The 23,372-nt window shown below is 35.0% G+C and overlaps 3 protein-coding genes across 4 annotated transcripts; 2 read left to right on the top strand and 1 right to left on the bottom strand.

Moving 5' to 3' along the window:
• The first annotated feature begins 153 nt into the window (after nt 1-153).
• si:dkey-76k16.6 lies at nt 154-3,798 on the top strand. Its single transcript, NM_001327775.1, has 5 exons — nt 154-326; nt 498-614; nt 702-810; nt 899-1,025; nt 2,921-3,798. Exons 1-5 carry the CDS (start codon nt 189-191, stop codon nt 3,315-3,317), a joined length of 888 nt encoding a protein of 295 aa, NP_001314704.1. The 5' UTR covers nt 154-188; the 3' UTR covers nt 3,318-3,798.
• Nucleotides 3,784-7,227, bottom strand: mgme1 (mitochondrial genome maintenance exonuclease 1). Its single transcript, NM_001008640.1, is given in 4 exon segments — nt 3,784-4,021; nt 4,328-4,460; nt 6,253-6,475; nt 6,556-7,227. Coding segments are annotated over 4 exon segments (1,005 nt in total). The 5' UTR covers nt 7,073-7,227; the 3' UTR covers nt 3,784-3,889.
• A 509-nt stretch (nt 7,228-7,736) lies between these two features.
• On the top strand, nt 7,737-17,254 carry snx5 (sorting nexin 5). Of its 2 annotated transcripts, XR_015505067.1 has the most exons (14): nt 7,737-7,883; nt 9,991-10,095; nt 10,678-10,788; nt 11,004-11,125; nt 11,226-11,349; nt 11,789-11,884; nt 11,968-12,073; nt 12,153-12,228; nt 12,553-12,592; nt 12,688-12,774; nt 13,404-13,563; nt 14,414-14,762; nt 14,858-15,494; nt 15,678-17,254. XR_015505067.1 is itself a non-coding variant. In NM_214769.1 (13 exon segments), coding segments are annotated over 13 exon segments (1,200 nt in total). In that variant the 5' UTR covers nt 7,785-7,847; the 3' UTR covers nt 15,983-17,242.
• The last annotated feature ends 6,118 nt before the right edge of the window (nt 17,255-23,372 follow it).

Raw genomic sequence — 23,372 nt, 5'->3', positions numbered from 1 at the left:
ACAATTTTTAGTCTATGATAAAAATAAACTACTCAATTGAGGGGCACTACAACCAATGCTTTGCTCGAACACTTGTAAAATCTAAACTTTAAACTTTTCCAAACCACAACCTCGCTTTCCTGCCTGCCCCGTGCAGTGTCATTTTTGTGTGTCTGTGTGTGTGTGAGAGAGAGAGAGGGGTTTATTTAATGCGGTGCACGCAACACAGACAGCAGACACCAAGCGAAGCACATGAGCAGAGAAACCTCGTAATGCGTCAGCTGACAACAGAGGATCTGAAGAACCTGGAAGTAGACCTTAAAAACTACTTCCCACAGTCGCTGCAGGTTTGAAAGCCTTTAATAAAAGTAGTTCATTTTGAAATAATAGTGCCGCTTGCAGAAACACGATTTACTGTCCGTGTTGAAGAAACAGTCATTACAGTGCTCTGCAGACATTAGTAAGCCTGCCGTTGTGTTGTGTCCAATGTATAATTCATCTGTCCTGTATACATAAAGGCATATGGATCCATTGTGCTGCGGAACAGAACAGGGCAGAGAGCTGATCCTGTTATCGTGCTTGTTGACCAGTGGCCAGAGTTCAGAGTTTTACTCATTAAACCAGAATATCGTGAGGTATTGAGAACATTGGGAAGAATAATTTGCAGTATTTAAGTACAGTTAAAGATAATTTGAACAATCAATTTCTCATTTTTCCTACAGAAAGGAGATTCTTTCAAAGACATGACTGTTTTCTCCAAAAACGATGATTACCTTAGAGACCTGCTGGCACAGAGAGATGTCATTGACTGGAAGAAGTTCATTTGTTTGGGTACTTGCATATGCCTTGTCTGATTTCAAATCAGTATGAACCACTGAACATCTTTAAACACCTTTTTAACTTTAAACTTTGTTTCAAGCTGCTGAGCTTAAGCATGAGAAAATTATGGAAGTTGTGGCAGAAAACAGAGGTGTACCTGTGAAGAAAGAGGCAGTGTGCCACATGTTGGTCCTACAAGATCTATCAAAACTTCCAGCGTTTGATAGGTGAGTTACTGTCAGTGGTGTAAAGTAACTAATTGCAAATTCTCAAATGACTGTAATTGAGTAGTTTTACCCAGGAATTGTAATTTACTAAGTAGTTTTAAAAATGTGTACTTTTACCCTCTCAAGTACATTTTTAGTGCATAATCTGTTCTTTTACTCCACTACTTTCCTTCAACCTGCAGTCACTACTTTAGTTTTTCTTGTCATGGGGATTGGAAAAATCAGTCCTGCGATTCCTGTCCAATCAAATCGCACAAAGAAAGTAAATCACATTATAGTGAACTACCTCAAGACATGGGCGAATGCAGCAAACTGTTTGGAGGCTTGACGTTGTGTAGACGTTACCACTGTGACTTCTATCAGATGTTGGATTTTGGTTGCCATACCTGATGAATCAATGTCAGTATCTGACGTCAATATGATGTTGGCTTAAGATGCTGGCTCGACGTTGGATTTTGGTCATTTTCTCATAACCTAAAATCGACCAAACATGTACGTCATTTGATGTCATTATTGGACATCAAAATAATGTTGTCCTTAGATGCTGGCTAGACATAAGACATTATCACCTTAGAATTATAAGGCTCTAGCTGACATTTTTGTGAATATTTAGATATATACATATTCTTATTAAATGACAACTTATTGACATTGTGATGTTTTTTGTTTAAGTAATACTTCAATTAATGATCTGCCATGTAGAACCTTATAATTGCAAGCGTAAAATGACTTTTTAGCATTAGAAGCTTCTATCTGCATTTACCCTGTTTGTTTTACCCCAATCTGCAAATGTAAGAGAATGTTGATAAGCAAGTAATATACAAGTAATTTACAAATAAAAAATTTATCAGAAAAAACAAACAAAAAGTGCTCTGGGGTAAGCTCAAATGTATGGTCGGTGCTCTTTGGGTGCTCATCAAAACAGCAACATTTAGGTTTATTTAAAGTACATTTAGGGCCTCTGTCATGTTAATGTATGAAAGAGAACTGTTACACACATATTGTTTGCTATATGGAATGCAAAACTTTGAAACTCAATATCTCAGATTCATTTGGAGTGCAGATAGAACCCTATAATTCCAAGGCAACGATTAGACATTAAACATAGAATAAATTTTGGTCACCTGACATCACAACGTAAATCTAACCTAACATTAACGTCTAATGATTGTGTCCCTGCTGGGAAATAACTAGACGAACTACAGAATGTCACACTTACACACACATGCACAAATTACATGTAAACGCATCAGCTTTTTACAGTATAATACTCACTGCTCATGAGTACTTTTAAAAAGTCTTTTACTCCTACTTTGAGTAATATTTACAACAGATTCTTTTACTCTTCTTACACTACATTTTTAGGCAAGTAGTGATACTTTCACTTGAGTATAATTTTTTAGTGCTCTTTCCACCGCTGGTTACTGTATATCAACTATAATCATTAATGCCACACTTTAGACCATTTTATGACAGGACATAGTTTAAGTTATATAAGCCTATAATGCTGTAATATGTCACTTAGCACAAGCACCATAACTGAAACATTACATATTACAGGTCTTCATTCATCAAAATTTATGTTTGCTATTGGCTCGGTGTTGGACTTCTGTCTAAAATCTTTTTCAGTTCATCGAGATAAAACATTTGTAAAACTTGCTACAAGAAAAATAAGAATAAGTAGTCTTGGGCATTAACATGAATTGCATTACTCAATTTATCATTCTTTTTAGCTAAATTATGAAGGTTGAATTGACATTTCTTAACTTTAATCATACAATTTTCATCATCTTGGAATATCACTTATATTATTTGATGTACCTTTTGACTGCCAAGGATAACAAGTGTGAGAAAGATGACAGGTTAAACTAAAGTGTCTTTTCTTTTTCTGGCAGTTTATCACTGAAGATTTCCTCCCTCAATGAGTCTCATCTTGAACTAGTCAACAGTAACTGGAAGTTTGGCTGTGAAGATAGCAAAGTGATGATTAAAAATATGATTGCAAACTTCCCATCTTGTTGTGTCCTGGACTCAGATGATCAACCAGTGGCATGGTTATTAACATATGTTTCCTGTGCACTGGGAATTCTGTACACGCTTCCTGAACACAGAGGAAAAGGCTATGCAAAAGCACTGGTCACTGTTATGTCCAAGAAACTTCACTCTCAGGGTTGTCCAGTGTACTGTTTCACAGAAGAAGAGAACCAGTTGTCCTACAGGCTCTTCACAAGCCTGGGTTTCACAGAGGAACCAGATTTCAGAGCAGCCTGGTATGTCTTCAATGATTTATAATTAGATTTCCATAAGAGCAACTTAATTAAATAGTTTAATTTTAATTAAGAAATGCGCTATATCAGTGGTTCTCGAACTTTTTTCATCAAGTACCACCTCAGAAAAGAATTGTCTCTCCAAGTACCACCAAAAAGAGCAGTATTGAAATACAGTAGCGTAGTAGGCCCAGTAAAGCAGCTACAACTCTGCACAGTTAAAAAAAAAGTGGCAGATTACCTCAGAAATATAGGCTATATGTCATTTATGGCATATTATATACATCATTTTTAATAAATTTTGAAATGTGTGTAGCATGTACATGACATATTTCATTTCTCTGCGTACCACTAGAAGGAAGCCTGCGTACCACTAGTGGTACACGTACCACAGTTTGAGAACCACTGCGCTATATGGTTATGTGAATGCTTTCCGATGTGAAACTTTTAAAAAGGCCGCTGTCAACAACAAAAGTAATTTAAGAATAAAATGTGTAAAACACAAATGTTTATTCTTTGTATCAAATGAAAAACATTTACAGTTGAACTACACATTGTGTAGCATTATCTAGAATTGTTATGCTAGTCAAAGGGGTTTTATTTTTCTGCAAACTCTTCTAGTCGAAGAAGCCATTTCTCCCAGAATTGCTTAATTTGCTTGGAGTTCAGAAAGTGAGCATGTGCAGGTGAACCGTCTTTGTAGGCTACCACAATTAAGCCATTATCTACCTGCACAGAAACAACATGATATATATAGTTTAATAGGATAACTTGAACAGTACAACTGAAAGAATAAACATGCTGTTTATATCAAGAAATAAGATGAATCACACATATAGTCAAACAACACGTTTACACTGGGTATTAACATGAACATTTTTCATATTTTATTGTATTGCAAAATGCAATATAACCCTTTAATTCTACACAATCTAAGATTATTTTGACTAATTTCTTTAAATCGCGTTTCTGACACCACTCTATGCAAAAGTATTTTTTGGTTTTAATGATAACCAGAGTAAAAGTAATGCTTACCTGGTAGCTGTAGTTGTTGTCACTGTTCAAGGCACCAGTGTATGCAGCTACTTGTAATGGATTGTCATAAGTATTGTGAAGTAGAGGCTTCGGCTTCTCTGAGGTCTTCCAGTCAATGACACACAATGAACCTCTGTTTGAAAGCACATAAGCTTTTGTTTTAGGGTAAATTTCAATGTGACCGATATAGCAAAGAAATTATTATTAAATGTCAAAATATGCAAAAAATGAAAATCCACTGAAATGCCCCTGCTATGCTATTTGAAAAGTTGCTAATTATTTAAGGTCTTCTACAATGGACTCTTTTCATAAGACTTTTGTGTTAAATGGTCATCAGCATGTTAAATCCTTGAAAGTTTTTATTATTTTGATTTTGGAAAAATGTATGACCATTTATATGAATTTATGTACTAAATCATCTTTGCATCAAATTACAAAAAAAAAAAATCACAGCTGGTGCGAGGCGTTTGTAATGCAGTGTCTGTGGGACAGGACAGTAAATTTGATGTGTTCTCTCCCACTCTCTCCTGTTATTAATCTCACACTTTTTCTGAAAGTCTTGAAGACACTATTGTGAAATTTTTATTTCATTATTTCAGCAAATAGAATTGTAAAAATATTATTTGTTGTACTCTTCTATTCACTGCGCTCTAAGTTTACCCAACTATGATGACTTCCACTACTGAGATACCCGGAAATGTGAAAAGGGTCCATAGATTTATTCTTTTCAAAAATTACTTGGATTTTTGCATAATATACACTGCAGTATCACCTTTTCCCAATGTCTGAAACGTCTTTTGTTATGGATCGGCACTTTCTAAACGCCCCCTTTCTGATGGCTTATCCATCTCTGATTGGTCAGATGACCAAATGTCATCTGTCAAATGTCAAAACCAGTTGTCTATTACCAAATCCAAAGCTCCAGAGGCTTTTAAACAATGTTTTACAGTCTTGAGATGGAGTAGATGTTCGAGGACAAGTCTTTATGCTTTATAAATGTAGAAAACAAGCGTTCACAGAAAACATTAACCAAATTCTTTCATGTCTCTGCTTCAACTACAGTGTTTGAATATTAATGTAGAAGTTGCTTGTGTTGGGAGACAATAAATCAGTTTAATACAGGGGCGTAGCATGGACGAAGGGGACGTGTCCCCACCAATAATTAAATTCAACCATTAACCTGGACATGTAAATCACATCATCTACTTGAGTCCTACCGCCCCCAAAACACATATGAACATGGCTGAGCCTTTCTCTGCTGTCATGTGAGAGGCTGTAGCTGTATTCAGATGTAACAGCTCAAAAATAGCACAGGGGGAATTTTACTGTGCAAGAATAAGGGGTGTGTAAGGGGAGTGACACGCAAGTGAGGATTATGGCAGCAAAAAAAAAAAAAGGTGCAAGTCACATAAACTCAAGTTCACTACCGAATAATACTGTCCATCAAAATAATGGTAACATTAATGCTAGTGTTTTTCCCACCGCTTTGACGCACAAGCTAACTTTATAGCAGGCTGATATAGTCTGTAAGTAATATAGTCTGAAAACCAACTGCACAATAAACTGCTAAATGTCAAAGTATAAATAATATGATTCCTGTCAGTTCTTCTAATCTCTCAGAGTTAGCCAGCATATCAAATTTCGGTTGAACCTATTTGTCAGTAAAACTGCAATCTGTGCTCGATCTACCTTTTATTAATACTGATGTATGAGACATATATAAAAGAAACGCAAGTCTTTATTAACTCTTTGTAACTTATTAAACATTCCTTAAACATTATACTATTCCTTAATTTACCTTAATGAATTATTTTAAGAGTGGGTTCATAGGTCTGCACTAATGTCAAGAGCAAACTATGCACTTGATTTAATAATACACCTTATGAAAATGGTCAATTTAAAAAAGCATAACAGAAGAATCTCACCTGTATTGGGCAACACAATCTACAATGCCCAGATACTGTAATGCTGAATGATGTACAGCACTTTCAATAGCTCTCACTCCTGATATATCAGTCAACACATGAGAAACACTCTCCATATATCCGGACACCTCTGCTGGACACTCAGTGTCCTCCTTAGAGACAGTTTCCTGAGTGAAAGTGTTCTCAATAGCAGCATGAAACAGCTTTCCTTGTCTGAAAATGTCTAAAAGAAAATACACGGTTAAATGAGGAGGTCTGATTTGTTTAAAATGTAGTCTAATCAAAGTAAACAGTAGTCCTTACTCAAGCTGTATTCTTTAAAGCCTTCCTCTCCAAGTTCAGCAATCATCCTTCTCCTCCACCTCTCCAGGTAAAAGGCCTGTTCAGGTGGCATCGTCTGCTGGAGGATGCGGGTGACACTGGGTATAAGTGTCTTATTAGAGTCCCTCTCTAATGGTATATGAGCCAAAGGTCCTGGGACATACTCTGACAGACCTTTGGCCTCATTTAATAGTGGATGCAGGATTTTAGGTTCTCTGGGCTGCTGAGAATGAGGTTTGGATCTTATTATTGGTCCAAACAGCTTAGAGTCTTCATCCTCGATGCTTTCAGGAGTCTGTGAGCTGGTTTTTGTCAACACCGCACGAACCAGGGATGAGTAGCGCTCCGTGTCCACTGTGCTGTACTGACTGACCTTTTTGCGTGCTCGCCATTGACAGCTTGTTGAAAAGTTGTCCACCCTCGAGAACCGACCAGGGGTGAAACCTATTGATCTCACACACTTGTATTGTGCCAACTGCCTCAATAACGTTACCTGCATCGTATTAACAGTTCTTTGTGTTCACGTGCTGTGACTGTTATGATGTTTAAATATGGTTTCGCATGCTTTGAAAAATAAAATAATGGACATGTAAATTAAAATAAACAAACCAAAAAGTTATAGTGCGGATCAGCAGGCATGATGTTGCTACATGCCACATTCAAACGTAGCGCAGATTGAACTGGATATACTGGGGAATTATGGGAACTGTAGTTCAAATTTCATCAAAACAACGTTGAATTCTTTTACAAAAACTACATTTCCCACATTGCAAAATTTGATATAAGCCGCACAGTTTATTTTACTTTTACACAAAGTACACGTTTACTATATAACTATTGTATATCTGTTTATTGACTATCTAAAGCAACAAAGCCGTAAACCAACTATATTGAACTTTATCGATGTCTTTCAAACGGTTACTGCTATCTGGCGGTGAAAACAATCAATATCTATGGAAAACCTGTGACCCATTTACATCAAAATTCTTACAAGCAACGTTTCATTAAATATTTTACAGTTTTGTAAACTGGGTGTGTGGTATGTTTTAGTAAATCTTTTAGCGATTAATTGATTAAAAGAGTAAAACGTGAAAGCGACATTTGTTACAAGACTTTTATTTTGACATGATGGCAGAAAAAAAATATTCGAGCCGGATGTCCACAGTGACAGGCGAGAGGGAGGAAAGTGAGGAACGAGCTTGCTGCTGGAAAGTTAAAAGTGCAGTTTAATGTACAACCCAGAGCCGATAAAATAAGCGAAATATCTCCTGAACATGACGTCTATTTCAGAGGACAGCGATAAGGAGAAGGTGAGTGTTGTCATATCTTTCAATTACAGGGATAAAACGTAGAATTTTGAAACACTTGCTAGGCTGCCTAATAACCGCCCAGCTCCGCTTTGCACTTTTAGTGAGTAACCTTAGCTAATAATCATGTGCTTTTCGCTCTTCCTGGCTTAAACTCTATCAAGAACTCATTGTAAACATGTTGGAGTGATTTTGGTAACTACTACGTTAGTATTTGCATTTAATTAGTCAATAATTCAAGTTTATTTGGTAGAACGGTGTATTTGACAAAGACTCTTTTTTTTTTTTTGTTACAATGATTTGGGGAAGTTCCTCCAGATGACAGATTTGGTATCAGATTATGATCCATGGGCTCAATTTGCATAGCATAGACAGCAGAGTAATGTAAATATATACTGCAAAAACAAAATCTTGCATTTTCACCAGAAAATAAAGAAGATACCCAGTAAAATGTCGTTCAGTATAAACAAAAGTTTATATTTCAAAACTTATTTTCAGTTATATTTAAAATCTTGAAACGATTGCTTATTAAGACTTAAGCATTACAGTGCAGCTTCAAAATGCTAATTAGTTGTAATTTAAACCTTTATGATTTGACTATCTTTGAAAATGTTTAGTTATTGAAAGTGATTTAGCTACTTAAAACACAATAAAATGTGATTACCTAGAGTTTTTAAATATTTAGAAAGTACAGGTCATGGTAATCTGTTACACTGGATGTTGTTTTTGTATGCCCCAAATTTTAGGATGTAAAATGTTTCAGCATACCAAAAAGGTTTTACTCTGGTTTATGTTTATGCAAGTAAGACAAGTGTGATGCTACTCGACAAGAGAACGCACCAATAACAGTCCATACACCATCCAATACTACTGTTTACATTTACATTTAGTCATTAAGCAGACGCTTTTATCCAAAGCGACTTACAAATGAGGACAAGGAAGCAATTTACACAACTATAAGAGCAACAATGAATAAGTGCTATAGGCAAGTTTCAGGTCTGTAAAGTCTAAGAAGGAAAGCATTAGTAATTTTTTTTTATTTTATTTTTTTGAGTACAGTTAGTGGTATATCCAGAGAGGCAGTTGCAGATTAGGAAGCGAAGTGGAGACTGAAGTGTTTATTGCTGGTACACGCAGCTGATATCAATTATCACAATAATATTGAATAATCATGAATCATACTCATGGCCATCAGTAACCGAAATACAACAAAATTGCTTAAAAGGCTTATAATGCGAAATAAAGATGAGTAAAAAGGATTACATGAATAAAAGACAGATAATGTAACCCCAAGCAATTTGATAAAATTCTATACAACCTCAGAGAGGTGCCATCATTTTCCTCTTCAAAGACTGGGGGGAGTCTGTTTCAGTCACATTGGTAAACTAACAAGTGTGTCTGAGAATGCCTGGCGATGTGCATTTATAATACGGCTGAGCTTCCGGTGTTTCAGCAAGAAACTCTCACCTTTATAGTCAAAATTTGGGTGCTGGCCAAAGGTCGGCCTATTAGCAGAAAGTAGAGTGAGCGGATCAGACCCCTTTCTTTGAAAGGTGCACATTCTGATTGCAAAGCACACATTTGAGGTTTGGAGTGTCAGCATGATTATCTAGAGTCAATATTCTAACTCCTGAAAACTGAAGAAAGTTAACCTTAAGGTCATGAGACCTTTCTCTACTCATTTGGTCATACTTGAGGGTCATTATTTTACTTCCTAAAATTTGGAGAAAGGTGTGAAGTTAACCTTAAACTCATGGGACCTTTCTCTGTTCATTTGGTTGTTCGTTGAGCGCAACTGGAAAAAAAAAATTAACCCATTTCTTACAGATGGCAATGTAACATTCTTCTTTGTGTGACATTTATTTTCACATATGTGATTTAAAACATTAAAGTAGACCAAAATGCATTCTATTGTATCTAAAATCATTTTTGTAAGTTTAATTATGTATGGGTTATGGAAAGGCTCATTTTGAAACTATTTATTTTAAATGTTTTCACTATTATTTTTCTCAAAAGCCAACTTTGCAGACTAATAACTATTGTGTTTTTTATGATTTGTCAACAACAATAAAAATTTCTTGTGTTTTTGTCAATTTCTTTGTTGGTATAGGCACGTTCTGTATCTGTTGACTTGAACAATGATGCATCTCTCCTCATTGATATTCCTGATGCCCTCTGTGAAAGGGACAAAGTCAAATTTACCGTCCACACCAAGGTGAGCCAACCTCAACCTCATATTTAATGATATTCAAATAACTCATCTAGGCATGGGATGATAACCGTTCTCAAAGTATACCATAGTTTGGAAAAGTCAATGTTTTAAATCCCCTAAAATTTTCTGCTATACTATTTCTATAGTATGTGTAGGATTTTTTATTTACTTTTTTTAGGACAACAGCATCTCCAGCAAAAAAAAAGATCCCCAAAGATGCTGTTTTAAATTGTAATGAAATCTGTGTTTTAGAAACTAATGAGTACAGCAGAAGTTAATGACTCATTTAAATTATTAAGTCTGACATGTTTACTGCTCCAAAATATTATAAATGTTTCTCAAAATTAAATATATTGTGTTCAAAGGGGAAAATGATTGTTATTTTTTTTTACTCAGACAAAAAACCTCTTAAAAAGAGCAGTAATCACAATACTGTGAAACCATCATATTTTTATCCAAGGTTATCATACAGAAACTTTATACCGGCCCATGCCTAAACTCATCACTTGTATATCTAATGACTAGTTTTTGACAGGCATTATGTCCTTGAGTCATATTCTCTATTTGCTCTTCACTTCCCCTCAGACCACACTTAGTTCCTTTCAGAAGCCGGACTTTTCTGTGCCACGACAGCATGAAGATTTCATCTGGCTCCATGATGCAATTGTGGAGACTGAGGAATATGCTGGCCTCATTGTAAGCTTAAAAACCATATTCCTATTGTCTAGATTTATAAAAGCTCATCATCAGGAACACAATGCAAGTGTCTGCCAATGATCAAACCACCAAGTGTCTCTGCTGATCCTCAGCCTGCATTGTAGAGAATTGGAATAGCCAAGTAGTCTTATATTGAATTGAATGGTTTTGCATTTTCAGTGCTTTCCTCTTTTCTCTCTTCCAATATTTCTCAGATCCCTCCTGCCCCACCAAAACCTGACTTTGAGGGTCCCCGAGAGAAGATGCATAAGCTGGGAGAAGGGGAGTCAAGCATGACAAAGGAGGAATATGCCAAAATGAAGCAGGAACTTGAGGCGTGAGTCTAACTCTGTAATAAACAAATTAATAAAAAAATAGTTATTTTTGCACATTAATAGCATTTAAATGTGTTTAATAAAGCCTGTGTGTTATTTTAGGGAATATCTTGCTGTTTTTAAGAAGACTGTGCAGGTTCATGAAGTGTTTCTTCAGCGACTTTCCTCCCATCCCAGCTTCAGCAAGGATAGAAACTTCCACATATTCCTGGAATATGACCAGGATGTGAGTATTCTGCTTTGTCCAAGCCAGGCCTATTCTTCTCAGACCAGGAAACAGAGAGACAGTGAGAGGGACTGTTGGCATTGCTTATTTCCTGCGAAGCTGCAATGTTGGCAGTTTAAATACAAATGGAGAGAGGTTGGAGGATGACTGCAGAAGATAAAGAGGGAGGGCATATTTTACTCAGAGAACCACTTCCTGCTTAGTTCAGCGTAAAAAAAAAAAGATTCATGACTGGACTATTGCTTAAAAAAACTTTAAAACTAAGCCTTAATCTGTAAGTCTTGTATTATTCAGATAAGTGTCTGTTATGCTGATAACAAAGACAAGTGACCTTTTTGGATCTGAGCCAGTGGTGATAAAGAGCACACACTATACTTCTGCATTCTGATTGGTTCATATTGTGCGTGACTCTGTAATCCTCTTCTCATTTGGGCTTTAGCTCAGCGTGAGGCGGAAAAATGCCAAGGAAATGTTTGGTGGTTTCTTTAAGAACATGGTGAAGACCGCTGATGAGGTCCTCATCTCAGGGGTCAAGGTTAGTGCATCATGCAGCTCTCTTTGGGGTGTTTTTAAAATCATCTCATGTCATAAAACACAAGTTTAAACTTTATTTTGCAGGAGGTTGATGAGTTCTTTGAACAGGAGAAGACTTTTCTGCTGGATTACTCTAATAAAATCAAAGATTCCACAGCTAAGGCTGAGAAAATGACCCGTTCACACAAAAGTGAGACCATGAAGCAATCGGCTGGATGCTTATCATTTATTGGTTAATACTGACTTTTATTTTCTTTTTCTTTTCTAAGATGTTGCTGATGATTATAACCACATTTCCGGGGCTCTGAACAGTGTTGCAGCTGACAACAACTCTGCCTTTAAAAAGTGAGAAATGTATTATATTTCATATATTTTACAGTGAAAACAGCATTTAAGTGAAGCAAAAATGTTGAATTATACAGAAAACAAAACAGCTTTGTGTGATCGAGGTTCAGTTTAAATATATTTTATAGTTACTTTTTTAACTTTCTTCATCAAATTGTATTATTTTCAGTTAGAAATGACAGTATTTTGGGGAATTTTAAAAGTATATTGAGAAGTCTTTTGAAATATCTTCAAATGTTTTTGTGGATTGTGACAGTTTAAATTTGAAGATGTAAGAATTTGCTCTTTTACTGCCTAATTTTTCATTTTCTTTCTCTTTTCCAGGCACTTGGAAAAATGTGTTGAAGTATTTGAAAAGCTTAGAGTGAGTATCTATGTAGGAGTTACATACAAACCAACTGTCACCATCTTCATAAGGTCTTAAGAAATGTGATGATGAGGTATGTGTGTGTTTTGCAGAAAGTCGAGGACAGGGTGGCATCAGATCAGGAGCTCAAGCTGACAGAATTGTTGAGATACTACACAAGAGACATCCAAGCTGCTAAGGTAAATATTTCACTCTTTGTTTTTGTACAGAGGCCATGTAATGTGATAATGTAACATGCATTAGATTGTATAAGTCAACTAAGTGCATTAGATATTACGTTTTACAGTGTTTTTTTCCAGAAAGAGTTCATTGTGGGATTTTTTTGCATACCAGACATTTGCAGAGAGCCTCCCAGTTTTACTAGCCATCTATTTTTTATGTCAGTCCATCAGACAAGCATGCTTATAAACAGATAGTTCACTCAAAATAAATCGTTTACTCTTCCAAATCTTTTAAATAATTGCTGAACAAATGAGATATTTTGAGGAATGTTGGCTATTAGTTTCCAAAATTATTCAAAATATACTTTTGTGTTCAACAGAAGAAAGAAAGATTGGAAATAATTGGAGGGTGGGCTGATTGATTTTTGGGTAAACTGTGCCTTTAATGCCTTTAAGTTCTTAAAGTGCACATTATTGGTCCCTACAGCAACAGAATCTATTTTTAATCCAATTATTTTATACAGTAGCCTATCTGTCACTGCATAAAGAGTATTTGCCTTTGGCTGGCCACCTTGGGTCATTGTTCACTAACAACACTTTGATTTAACCTGATTATATGTTGAGCAATTATGCATTCCATTCCCCAGGACCTGTTGTATAGACGTGCACGGGCACTTGCAGATTACGAGAATTCCAATAAAGCTCTCGACAAGGCACGTCTAAAAGGAAAAGATGTCCCACAGGCTGAGGAGAACCAGAAGCAGTGTCTTCAGAAGTTTGATAGGCTTTCAGAATCTGGCAAGAAAGGTGTGTTGTGCATTTAAAATCTTTATTATTTTATTTGACTGTCAAATAACCTTGATGAATTTCTGTGAGGGTTGAAGTTAATAGTATATGAAGAGTTAATGTAGACAGGGCTGGAAGCCAAAAGATTGTAGGTATGAATTCTCCAAGGGGTAGTTTATAAACCATCACTGTTGTGCTTAGCAAAGTGATTCATTGCAGAGAACTGTTAAATGAGACTGTTGGAGAGCTAATACAATAAATACAAAAAATACTACAATACAAAAAATACATGTTTTTTTTTATAGCTTTTCAGATAACTGTGTGTTATTTTAAACTAAAGGAGATTCTGTCATCAGGGTTCATTTTTCAAATTTCTTGTATATTACCTGTGGTTATTGTTTAATATTCAGTTTCACACTTTCGTTTCTAAACTTTCCTTGTATGTCCTTATACTCCAATATATAATGCTAGTATTATGGCTAGGACAAAGACACATATAATTGAGTACTTTATTATTGTGCATTAGAATATTTTACATTTACTATCTTTGCAGATTATAAATGTAACCACCCAATTGCCCCCCTCAAAAGTGTTTAAGACCTGTGGTGTTTCTCTTTATTGTATGAAACATGTGAATATGAGCACAATTGGGCTGTAACATTATAACACTGCATGGTTCACACCGCAATCTGCTTTAACATTGCAAAGATGATGCAATAATAACCCCAGGTCTAACCTTTCTTCTAAATTACAAGTGAGAAACAATTATCTATCTGGTTATTTATAATTTTGTTAACCCAGGGTTAAGCACAGTATAAAAAATCCTAACTTTTTTCCGTAAGTAACTTGCTCTCATTTATTATTTTTGTAGAGCTCACCAGCTTCAAGGCAAGACGTGTAGTAGCCTTTCGTAAGAACCTGATCGAGATGACTGAGCTGGAAATAAAACATGCCAAGGTGAGGATGATGATTTGTCACATGTATCAAGTCTCCATGGAAAAATCTGGTATTATTAGAGAAGTTAAAATTTGGGTGATTTCCTGATATGTCCCTAGTTTGATTCTCAATATTTAAATATATGCGTGTTAAACAAAAGTTATTGGTCACAAATGCTTTTTTCAGCAATGCTGTATTAAACTCATCATTGCTGATTAAAAGCACAACATTCTATATGTCAAAGAAAAAAAATCTATCATAGTTTTAAAGTATTGATTCGCAGAGTTATTTTCAAGAGTTATCATAAGAAATTGTTCTGGAGCACAAAATCAATTCCTAAGAATGGTTCCCAAAGGACCATCTGACAAAAAAACTGGAGTAATGATACTAAATTTCTGCTTTTGTACAGGAATAAATGACATATTTTAAAATATTTGCAAATAGAAACGTCATTTTAAATATTAATATACACAAAATATGCTAAATGTTTAATCAAATAATTGCAGCCTTGCTTTGTGTTAGAGACATCATTAAAAAAAACTTTTAACATTTTACTGATCATAAAATATTTCAACAAAAATTTTCAAAATATTAAGAAACAATACATATATACTGTATTAGCAACCAAACACCAATCAAAGAACACCCATCCTATCCCAACAGAGCTATACAAATATATACAGTTGAAGTCAGAATGAATAGCCCCCCTGAAGTATTATCCCCATTTATTTTTTCCCCAATTTCTGTTTAACGGAGAGATTTTTTTCAACACATTTCTTAAACATAATAGTTTTCTAATTTACTAATTTCTAATAACTGATTTATTTTATCTTTGCCTTGATGACAGTAATTAATATTTTGTTAGATATTTCTAGACGCTTCTATACACATTAAAGTGACATTTAAAGGCTTAACAAGGGTAATTAGGTTAACTAGGCAGGTTAGGGTAATTAGGCAAGTTATTGTATAACGATGGTTTGTTCTGTGACTATTGAAAAAATATATATCTAAAAGAGGCTAATAATTTTGTCCCTAAAATGTTTTTTTTTTTTTTTAATTTAAAACTGCTTTTATTCTAGTCAAAATAAAACAATAAAAGACTTTCTCCGGAAGAAAAAATATTATCAGACATACTGTGAAAATTTCCTTGCTCTGTTCAACATCATTTGGGAAATATAATAAAAAAAAGAAAAGAAAAGGGGGGCTAATAATTCTGACTTCAAATGTACACCTATGCAAAAATTAATAATAATAATAGTGTACTATTAATAATAAAATACATTTATGACAGTTTAACATATTTACATTCCAACGAAAGTGAAATGTATATTAAAATAAGTCGAAAACATGATTTAAGTTTTTTCAAAATTACTTTAAAAATTAATTATTTTGTAGTAATCGTGGTCAACTTAGAAAATCAAGATTTTGTGTCTCTTCTGTTCTCTCACTACAGAACAGCATGTCCACTCTGCAGGGCAGCATTGAGCTGCTGAAAAGCAACTGACCCACACGATGATGACGTCGCTGCACCATCGTGAGCTCCTAGCATTGTTACCTGCCCATTAGAGTGAAACCTAAATGCACCTACTTCAGTTATCCCTAACGTGGTTCACTAACCACTTTAAAACATGAAAAAGAGCAACTGCAGTGTTTACACTTTGCCTCGTTTTTTCCTGCTTATGTTCTTTTTCACTGCCAGTACCATCTCATGAAATTAATGCAGTGATTACAACCTGAAAGCTCTCTAATATGTTCACTTATGAGTTGTTAAATCCCTGCATTAGCCGCCGTTTTTTACATATTCCAAGTTATGCAAATATTAGCTGATATATTCTATCTGAGATTATGCAGACACATAAAGTACCACTATGACAACAAGTGGATCATTTCAGTGATTTTTCTGCTGTTTTGACTGCAGTTTTGTACCTTTAAATGTGATTAATCTGCCTTTTTTCTGGCACACTGGAAAGCTGATGCGTACTAATCATAAACTATTAAACAAAACTTGACCTGTGATGAGAAACAGAGCAGTATATCAGAAGTGTTATGTGAAATGTAATGCTTCAGATATCTTTCCTCCTAATATTTTTTTGTTGATTTGAGATTCGTCCGAATGCATTACTCTGCATTACAGATTGCTGCACACAAATGTACGTTTCAAGAGAATGCTGACGTTAATTTACGATCACATTTTTTGCCAAATTACACTTCCTTTTACTTTAAATGAAAAGGACTGACTGATGTCCCCAGTTGTTGTGTGTGAAATGAGGTAAATAAGTGAGTATCAGTAGTAATAGTTCATCATATTGTTTATGGTTTACACAGTAATGAATAAGATGGTGCTTCCATTTATGTGTATGCAAGAAACTGTTTTCCTCAATTAAGCTACGTTTCCACAGAACTCATCCTTTTCTGAAAACTCAAGTTCAATTTGATACTTTCGACACCTTTTCTATTGGATATAAATCAGCGTTCCTTATTCAAATGTATTTTTTACTCCGCTAAATGTTGTTACTAAAACTCTAAGACTTGCTACATTTAAGTTCAGTGGACCAAAATATGTGTTAAGTTTGGTTTTGTGGAGTGCCACAAAAATATGTAACTGCTGTTCTGATTATGGAGATTATGTTTTGTAAAGCACTATTGCAATCACGTGCAACTCAGCGAAGATAAATTTTATAAATGACTGAAAAGATGGGACGTCATTTTCGTATGGATTACCCTTATTTTTATGAAAGCTTGCAATAAATGAAAATAAATATTCCCTGTTTTCCCATTTTGTGGCTCATTTACTGTCTGCTTTTTGTAATAAGTGGAGTGTTTGGCCTGAAATGCAGTTTGAATGGTTACAGACACTCTCATATAATCTCATTCATTCTTTGAGATTTGAGCATGTTCTCTCCAGAAGGTGGCAGTGCTCATGTATGTCGATGACATGCCAGTTTAGTTGCTTCTTGCCAGAAATTGTAAATATCGTACATCATAGCTGAGATAGTTTTAGAGACACTTGCAGCTAAAAAGATGCAGTAGTTCCTTGCTTATACATCATGGTTTATGATATTTTATAGATTCCCACACAGAGATTGAAATCATTTATAGGGATGAACAGACACATCAACTGCGCTGACTTCCTCATTGCCTTTAGCTAAAAGCATATTGATTGATGATTTTCCCCAGTGTCTTCCTTCTTCCTTGTATTTAAACAGGACTTGCTTTCCACGTTTGGACTTGTAGAGCTCATTGCATTTTTTTCCTTTTTTTATTTTGTTGACGATGAGAAGAGGAAGAGGTTACTTCTCTGTTATTTGATTATATTTCCGTCAGGCTTCGAACTTGGACCTCTCGGCCCTGTTTGTTGCTGATTAAATTTTCCCACAGACATAATAATAATAATTAAATGTTTGTCCGTAAATGAAGGTTGCCTATTTGTCTCACGAGGAAACAATTTTCTACCACATGTTGCTGTGGCATTGGTAAATGGCAGTTGGTGAGTTTGATTATAAAGAAGAGATTGTCCTCAGTAATTTTGACATCTTGACTTCTTGAGTTTTGTAACAGCAGGTCTGTTTTATCCATTAAGCTCATCATAGCGGTAAAGTGATGTATTGGACATCCTGTGACTCATCATGACGGTCCCATCCATAAATGTGAAATATCATGTTCTGACAAAATAATAATATTAGTAAGCTTTATGTGTTAAATCTATGACGAGCAAAGCTGGATTCTCATACAGGTTAGTTAAATGTTGTCATTGCAGCCAGGATGTGGGTCAGCTCTTCCAAACCACACAATAGATATGGTTCATGTCGGTCAGCAGTTGAGGTGGAAATGTTGTGGTTTTGCATTTGAATTGTACATAAGTGTAAAGTTCCTCATCTACTGTATATCTGCAGGCAGTCCAGTGACCACATTTTACAATCCACCATTTCTATTGTGTTTATAGCATAATTATGCTGGCTTGACAAAGCCATGTAGCCTACTAAATTCCTGTTTAAGCTGTCATCTTCTTCTGTGACAAACTTTTAAACTGTGTATCCCACTTGAATCTTCTAGACCTTTCAATTGTTCAATGACGTTTAAAGCAAAGCAGAGTTGTGATTTTTGTAAACCAGCCTTTTAAAATTAGCTTCTATAGAAACCCACAGCAACATGCTAAACAGGTACGTGATATGAAACATGATTAAATATTGGGCATGAGTTAAAATATATCAACATGCTAATTCATGTGTTAGCACAATGTTGAACATGCTAGAATAGAAATTTGTTAGCCATCCCTACTGGAAAAAAACTGCTTTAACCAGCCTATGATGGTTGGCTGGTTTTAGCTGGTGGACCAGCCTGGTTGTAGAGGGGTTTTGGCCATTTCCAGTCTGGTCTTAGCTGGTCAAGCTGGAAGATGACCAGCTAAAACCAGCTTGACCAGCGTAGGAGCCCAGCCAAAATGTCAACTCCAGCTTAAACCAGGCTGGTGACTGGTCAAGTTTTAAGTTTCAGCTGGTCTGAGCATATTTTTAATTAATGTTCAAATTTTAAACTGTCAGACTGGCTTTGCTAACCAAACACAAAGTGTTTACATCCATACCTGAATGGATACAATGTACAGATAATTAAGCTAAAAGCCAGTTTGGAGTACTTGGTTAAGATCAATAATCACATTTAGTGTTTAAATATTTTAGTATAATGACCCTTGACTGGTAACTTGTGTTGCAGTTTCACTTTTTTGTGTCAGACAGCTGTCAACATGTTATAATATGATTTCAATAGAAAATCTATTTCTATATATTAATTTATCTTGTTAGTAGACATATAAACAGTGTCGTATTGTGAGTCTGTTTTCAAAATAGTTCTCAAGAGTATGATTGGGGCCCTGAAAGGAGGTGCATACTGTATTTAGGCTGCATATATATTCTCCCTTACATACACAATACAACGTTGAGCAGCTGAGGCAGAAATATAAGACGTTAAATGGGTCATCCAATACAATTCCACCCTCTTTGCAGTCATACAAGACTTTCATTATGGTCTTACAATGCCATTAAATCTTTATATACTTCTGTCCTAGTTTCTTTTCAACCACAATCTAAAAATCATTTTACGGACCTACTTTCCTACAGAGTTTCAATATTGTCTCTGGATTGCCCAATCACATGTCAGAATTCTGGGTCAGAGTGTCTTGTCCTGTGTCAAATAACTTTACCTGCAAAACAGGAGACACAAGGGTAGAACGGGTCCCCCCACCTCACTGATGTTTGGTAAAGCATTGAAAAAAGCACTGTAAATATTCAAGTGTATTTTAGCCTCAGGTAAAATTTATGGATATAGCAACAGGGTTATTTTGGCAGTTAACTTATAAATTAAAAATTATTTGAGTTGATTTATAGTTTAACATTTATATTCATGTGGTGTGGAAGAAACTAGATCTTGAAATGAACAGAACAGTGAAGTTGACAGTAAGACAATATGAAAATGTTGAGATTTTTTGGACAGTTCACCCAATTATACCAATAGCATAAATCTGGCACAGCAGGCATTCATCCGACACTGACATACAGCATGTGGGACAAACATGGCCCTGGTTTGGCACAATACTTGTGCCAGATGTAAAATGTAGTATTTGGCCCAGATGTTAATAATTGATATGTAAGTTTGGCCTATCTTGACCCACATTTAAAATACATGTTTATAAAAACAAATTCTATCACTTGGGTGACTTAGAGAAAAAGCATGCCCATATCATGCCTAAAGTGCACTGATTCATGGGTTTATCTATTTCATTGCAGCCGTGACACACCAACAAATCTGACCCTGTTCAGGCTCAGTTATGGTGGATTATTAAATTGGCTGAGACTTGTTCTCCCCATGTTTGGGTGGGTATCATCCAGGTGGATGCTTCAGTATCCCCCACAAGTCCAAAAACGTGGTATAGGTGAATTGGGTAAGCTAAATTGTCCGTAGTGTATGTATGTGAATGTTTTCCAGTGATGGGTTGCAGCTGGTAGGGTTTCACTGCGTAAAACATATGCTGGATAAGTTGCCGGTTCATTCCGCTGTGTTGACCCCAGATTAATAAAGGTACTAAGCCAAAAAGAAAATGAACGTTCAGTGGTTAGCACTGTCGTCTCATAGCAAGAAGGTTGCTGGTTTGAGTCCCAGCTGGATGACATTTCTTTGTCGAGTTTGCATGTTCTCCCTGTGTATGAATAAGTTTGTATGGGTTGCCCAGTACTGGGTTGCATCTGGAATGGTATCCACATGTGTAAAACATATGCTGAAATAGTTGGCGGTTCATTCCGCTGTAGAAACCTCTAAAATAGAGGCTAAGCCAAAGGAAAATGAATGATTGAATGTTCTGCCGAAAAAAAATATCCCCTACACCTTCTCATGGGTGAGCAAATTAACAGCAAATTTTTATTTTTTATGAATTATCCCTTTAAATATTTTTTGAACAGTGTTTTTCGAACCAATGAAATTTGAAGATGGGCAGGACTACACAGATAATTAGTATACAAAAAGGGCTAAATTCATTATGAGAATTACCACTAGAATCACATTTATACTCAGTTATGTGAAGTATTGCACAGTGTTTTCTAAAGTCAGTGGAGGGCATCTGCTCTGGTCCTCTATGCTCAGTCTATTGAGACCAGAGTGGTGGTTTAGCATGAGTGTACTCTCAGTATCGCTTCAATAAACTCCATAAGCAGTGGTCTTAAAGAGACAGTTCACCCAAAACGAATTCTGTCATCATTTATTCAAACCTCTGAGAGTTTCTTTATTCTGTTGAACACGTGATCAGTTATTTTGAAAAATATGGTTAAAATGGCTAACCATTACTGGTTTCTAACATTCTTCAAAATATCTTCTTTTCCGTTTAACAGAAAAGAAATATCACAAAGGTTTGGATCCACTTGTAAATAGTGAATACAATTTTTGGGGGAACTCTCTCTTTATATAGACACAAACGAACAATAAAAATTAAGTATAAACATTTAATAAAATAAATAATTGATAAAAAAATAAAGTTAATAAAATAAAAATATAGCATAGAGTTTTTTTTATATAACTTCAATAAGCAGATCAGTTTATCCTCTTCTTCTTTTGACAAAGTAAGCGCAGCAGTTCTGTTTACTCTGAACTGACATCAAAGACTGCAGTAACAGCTGAGACTCTAGCATACAGTCATTTATAGCTTATATAATGTTCCATCTGTGCTCTATACAACAATGCAAAGGTCAAACAATGCAAAAAATTATGAGCTGTTTTCTCACTGTGTTTTGTGAATAATACATTTATAATATTTAAAAACATTACTAAATATGAAACAATTGTAACATTTAATATTTATTTTATTTTCATATGCATGAGTTCATCTATTAGGGTTAGGCAATATTCAGTAAGATTTAAATTAAAAAAGGTAAAATACTCCTTTGACAATTACATTTGTAGACCATGTGCTACCGCAGCTTTGACTTTCTCACTCACTATGCAAATAGACCACGTTGACTTGACCTCGAATGGCTGACCGATAAATGTGAGTCAGCAGTAAAACTACAGTCATGCCAGTTATTTCCATGCATATGGAAGCAGTTGTAAATCTTAATCCAAGCAATTATATATTTGTTGGCAGTGTTTTCTTCTTGTCATTCCTGCAGCTATACGAACATTTAAATATATTAAAAGGTGTTTGTTGATATTTATGTTTTATTTTTAATCATGCTTTTATCTTGTAGCTTGTGCAACATGTGATTATGCAATTTTAAAGAAGGAAATGAAGCATGGATAACACAATGCATATTGCTGCCACCTATCTGAGAATATATTAGGCTTATGCTGAAGTTTGTACTGCAATGAAACTAAAGGAATGACAGGACATTTCACCTGGTTATTAATTTTAAAGCACGTGTTAAAAGGTGTGAACTGACATAACAAATTCAGGTATATCTGCTTGACTCTATACTTTTTTACGCCCTTTTATTCAAGTTGTTGATGTACTTTCATTCTTTACACAATAAAGTAATTAATGTGGAATGCATATGACATGTATTAGACTTTTAAAAAGCTCGATGTTTTGAAGCCTCATTTATAGTATAAAAATCATTATAAAATAATTTAATATAAAATATTAATAATATATAAATATTTAAAACTTTCTACTAAATGTCGATGCCACATGTGCAGATGGAAACCACACCTACTGCTAAGCAAATGAATGTAACACCACACACACACCTAACAAAACACAGCCACACCAAGGAGTAACCTTGCAAAAGTAGTCTATGTTCTGTAAACAGCATCCTAACTGAGGGTAATGCCATAAGCTTAAGGCAAATAAAGATAAAGAATATAAATATTGACTTTTAAGATGTTTTTAATGAATGTCTACTTTAGCAATAAATAATTCACACCTTGATTTACACACTAATTGTAAAACAGCTTTTAGTCGGAGTATCTTACATGGTTTAGGATTTACAAACCTTAAAGTCTTAAAACTCTTTAAAAAACTACTGTTGAACCATACCAACCAACCACAAATCAATACAATTTTTTACTAGACTACAGTTTAAACGTGGTATTTATGGTAAATCGTTTTGCTGAAAGCTGTGGTTACTTGCCACACTTTTACTATAATAAAACCACATAAATATTTGTAGGTAAAGAGTCACTTTAGCTTAAATCAGACACAATTCCTTTATGCTGTCTTAACACAAATCGAAGTTACCTCAGTTGTTTTTACAAATTTAAGTTGATTAAACATAAACCAATTAAGTTATGCCCAAAAATCTCAAGAATTGTGCAGATTTGGCTAATTATATATGCATAGTTTGAACAAGCAGTGAAAATATCTTTTTCAGTGTGTGTTCGATAACTTTTAAACAATACCTTATTATATAAATCAT

The sequence above is a fragment of the Danio rerio genome, chromosome 13 (assembly GCF_052040795.2).
Source record: "Danio rerio strain M-AB ecotype USA chromosome 13, GRCz13ab, whole genome shotgun sequence".
Lineage (NCBI taxonomy): Eukaryota > Metazoa > Chordata > Actinopteri > Cypriniformes > Danionidae > Danio > Danio rerio.
The sequence above is the reverse complement of the archived record's forward strand: the minus strand, read 5'-3'. Positions and strand labels throughout refer to the sequence as shown.

What these genes read in the sequence shown, in the direction of transcription:
- si:dkey-76k16.6 (NM_001327775.1), top strand. Translation starts at nt 189, where the DNA reads ATGCGGTGCACGCAACACAGACAGCAGACACCAAGCGAAGCACATGAG. An exon ending in ACTTCCCACAGTCGCTGCAG is followed by an intron (nt 327 to 497) that starts GTTTGAAAGCCT and finishes GTATACATAAAG; the next exon opens with GCATATGGATCCATTGTGCT. An exon ending in GAAGAAGTTCATTTGTTTGG is followed by an intron (nt 811 to 898) that starts GTACTTGCATAT and finishes CTTTGTTTCAAG; the next exon opens with CTGCTGAGCTTAAGCATGAG.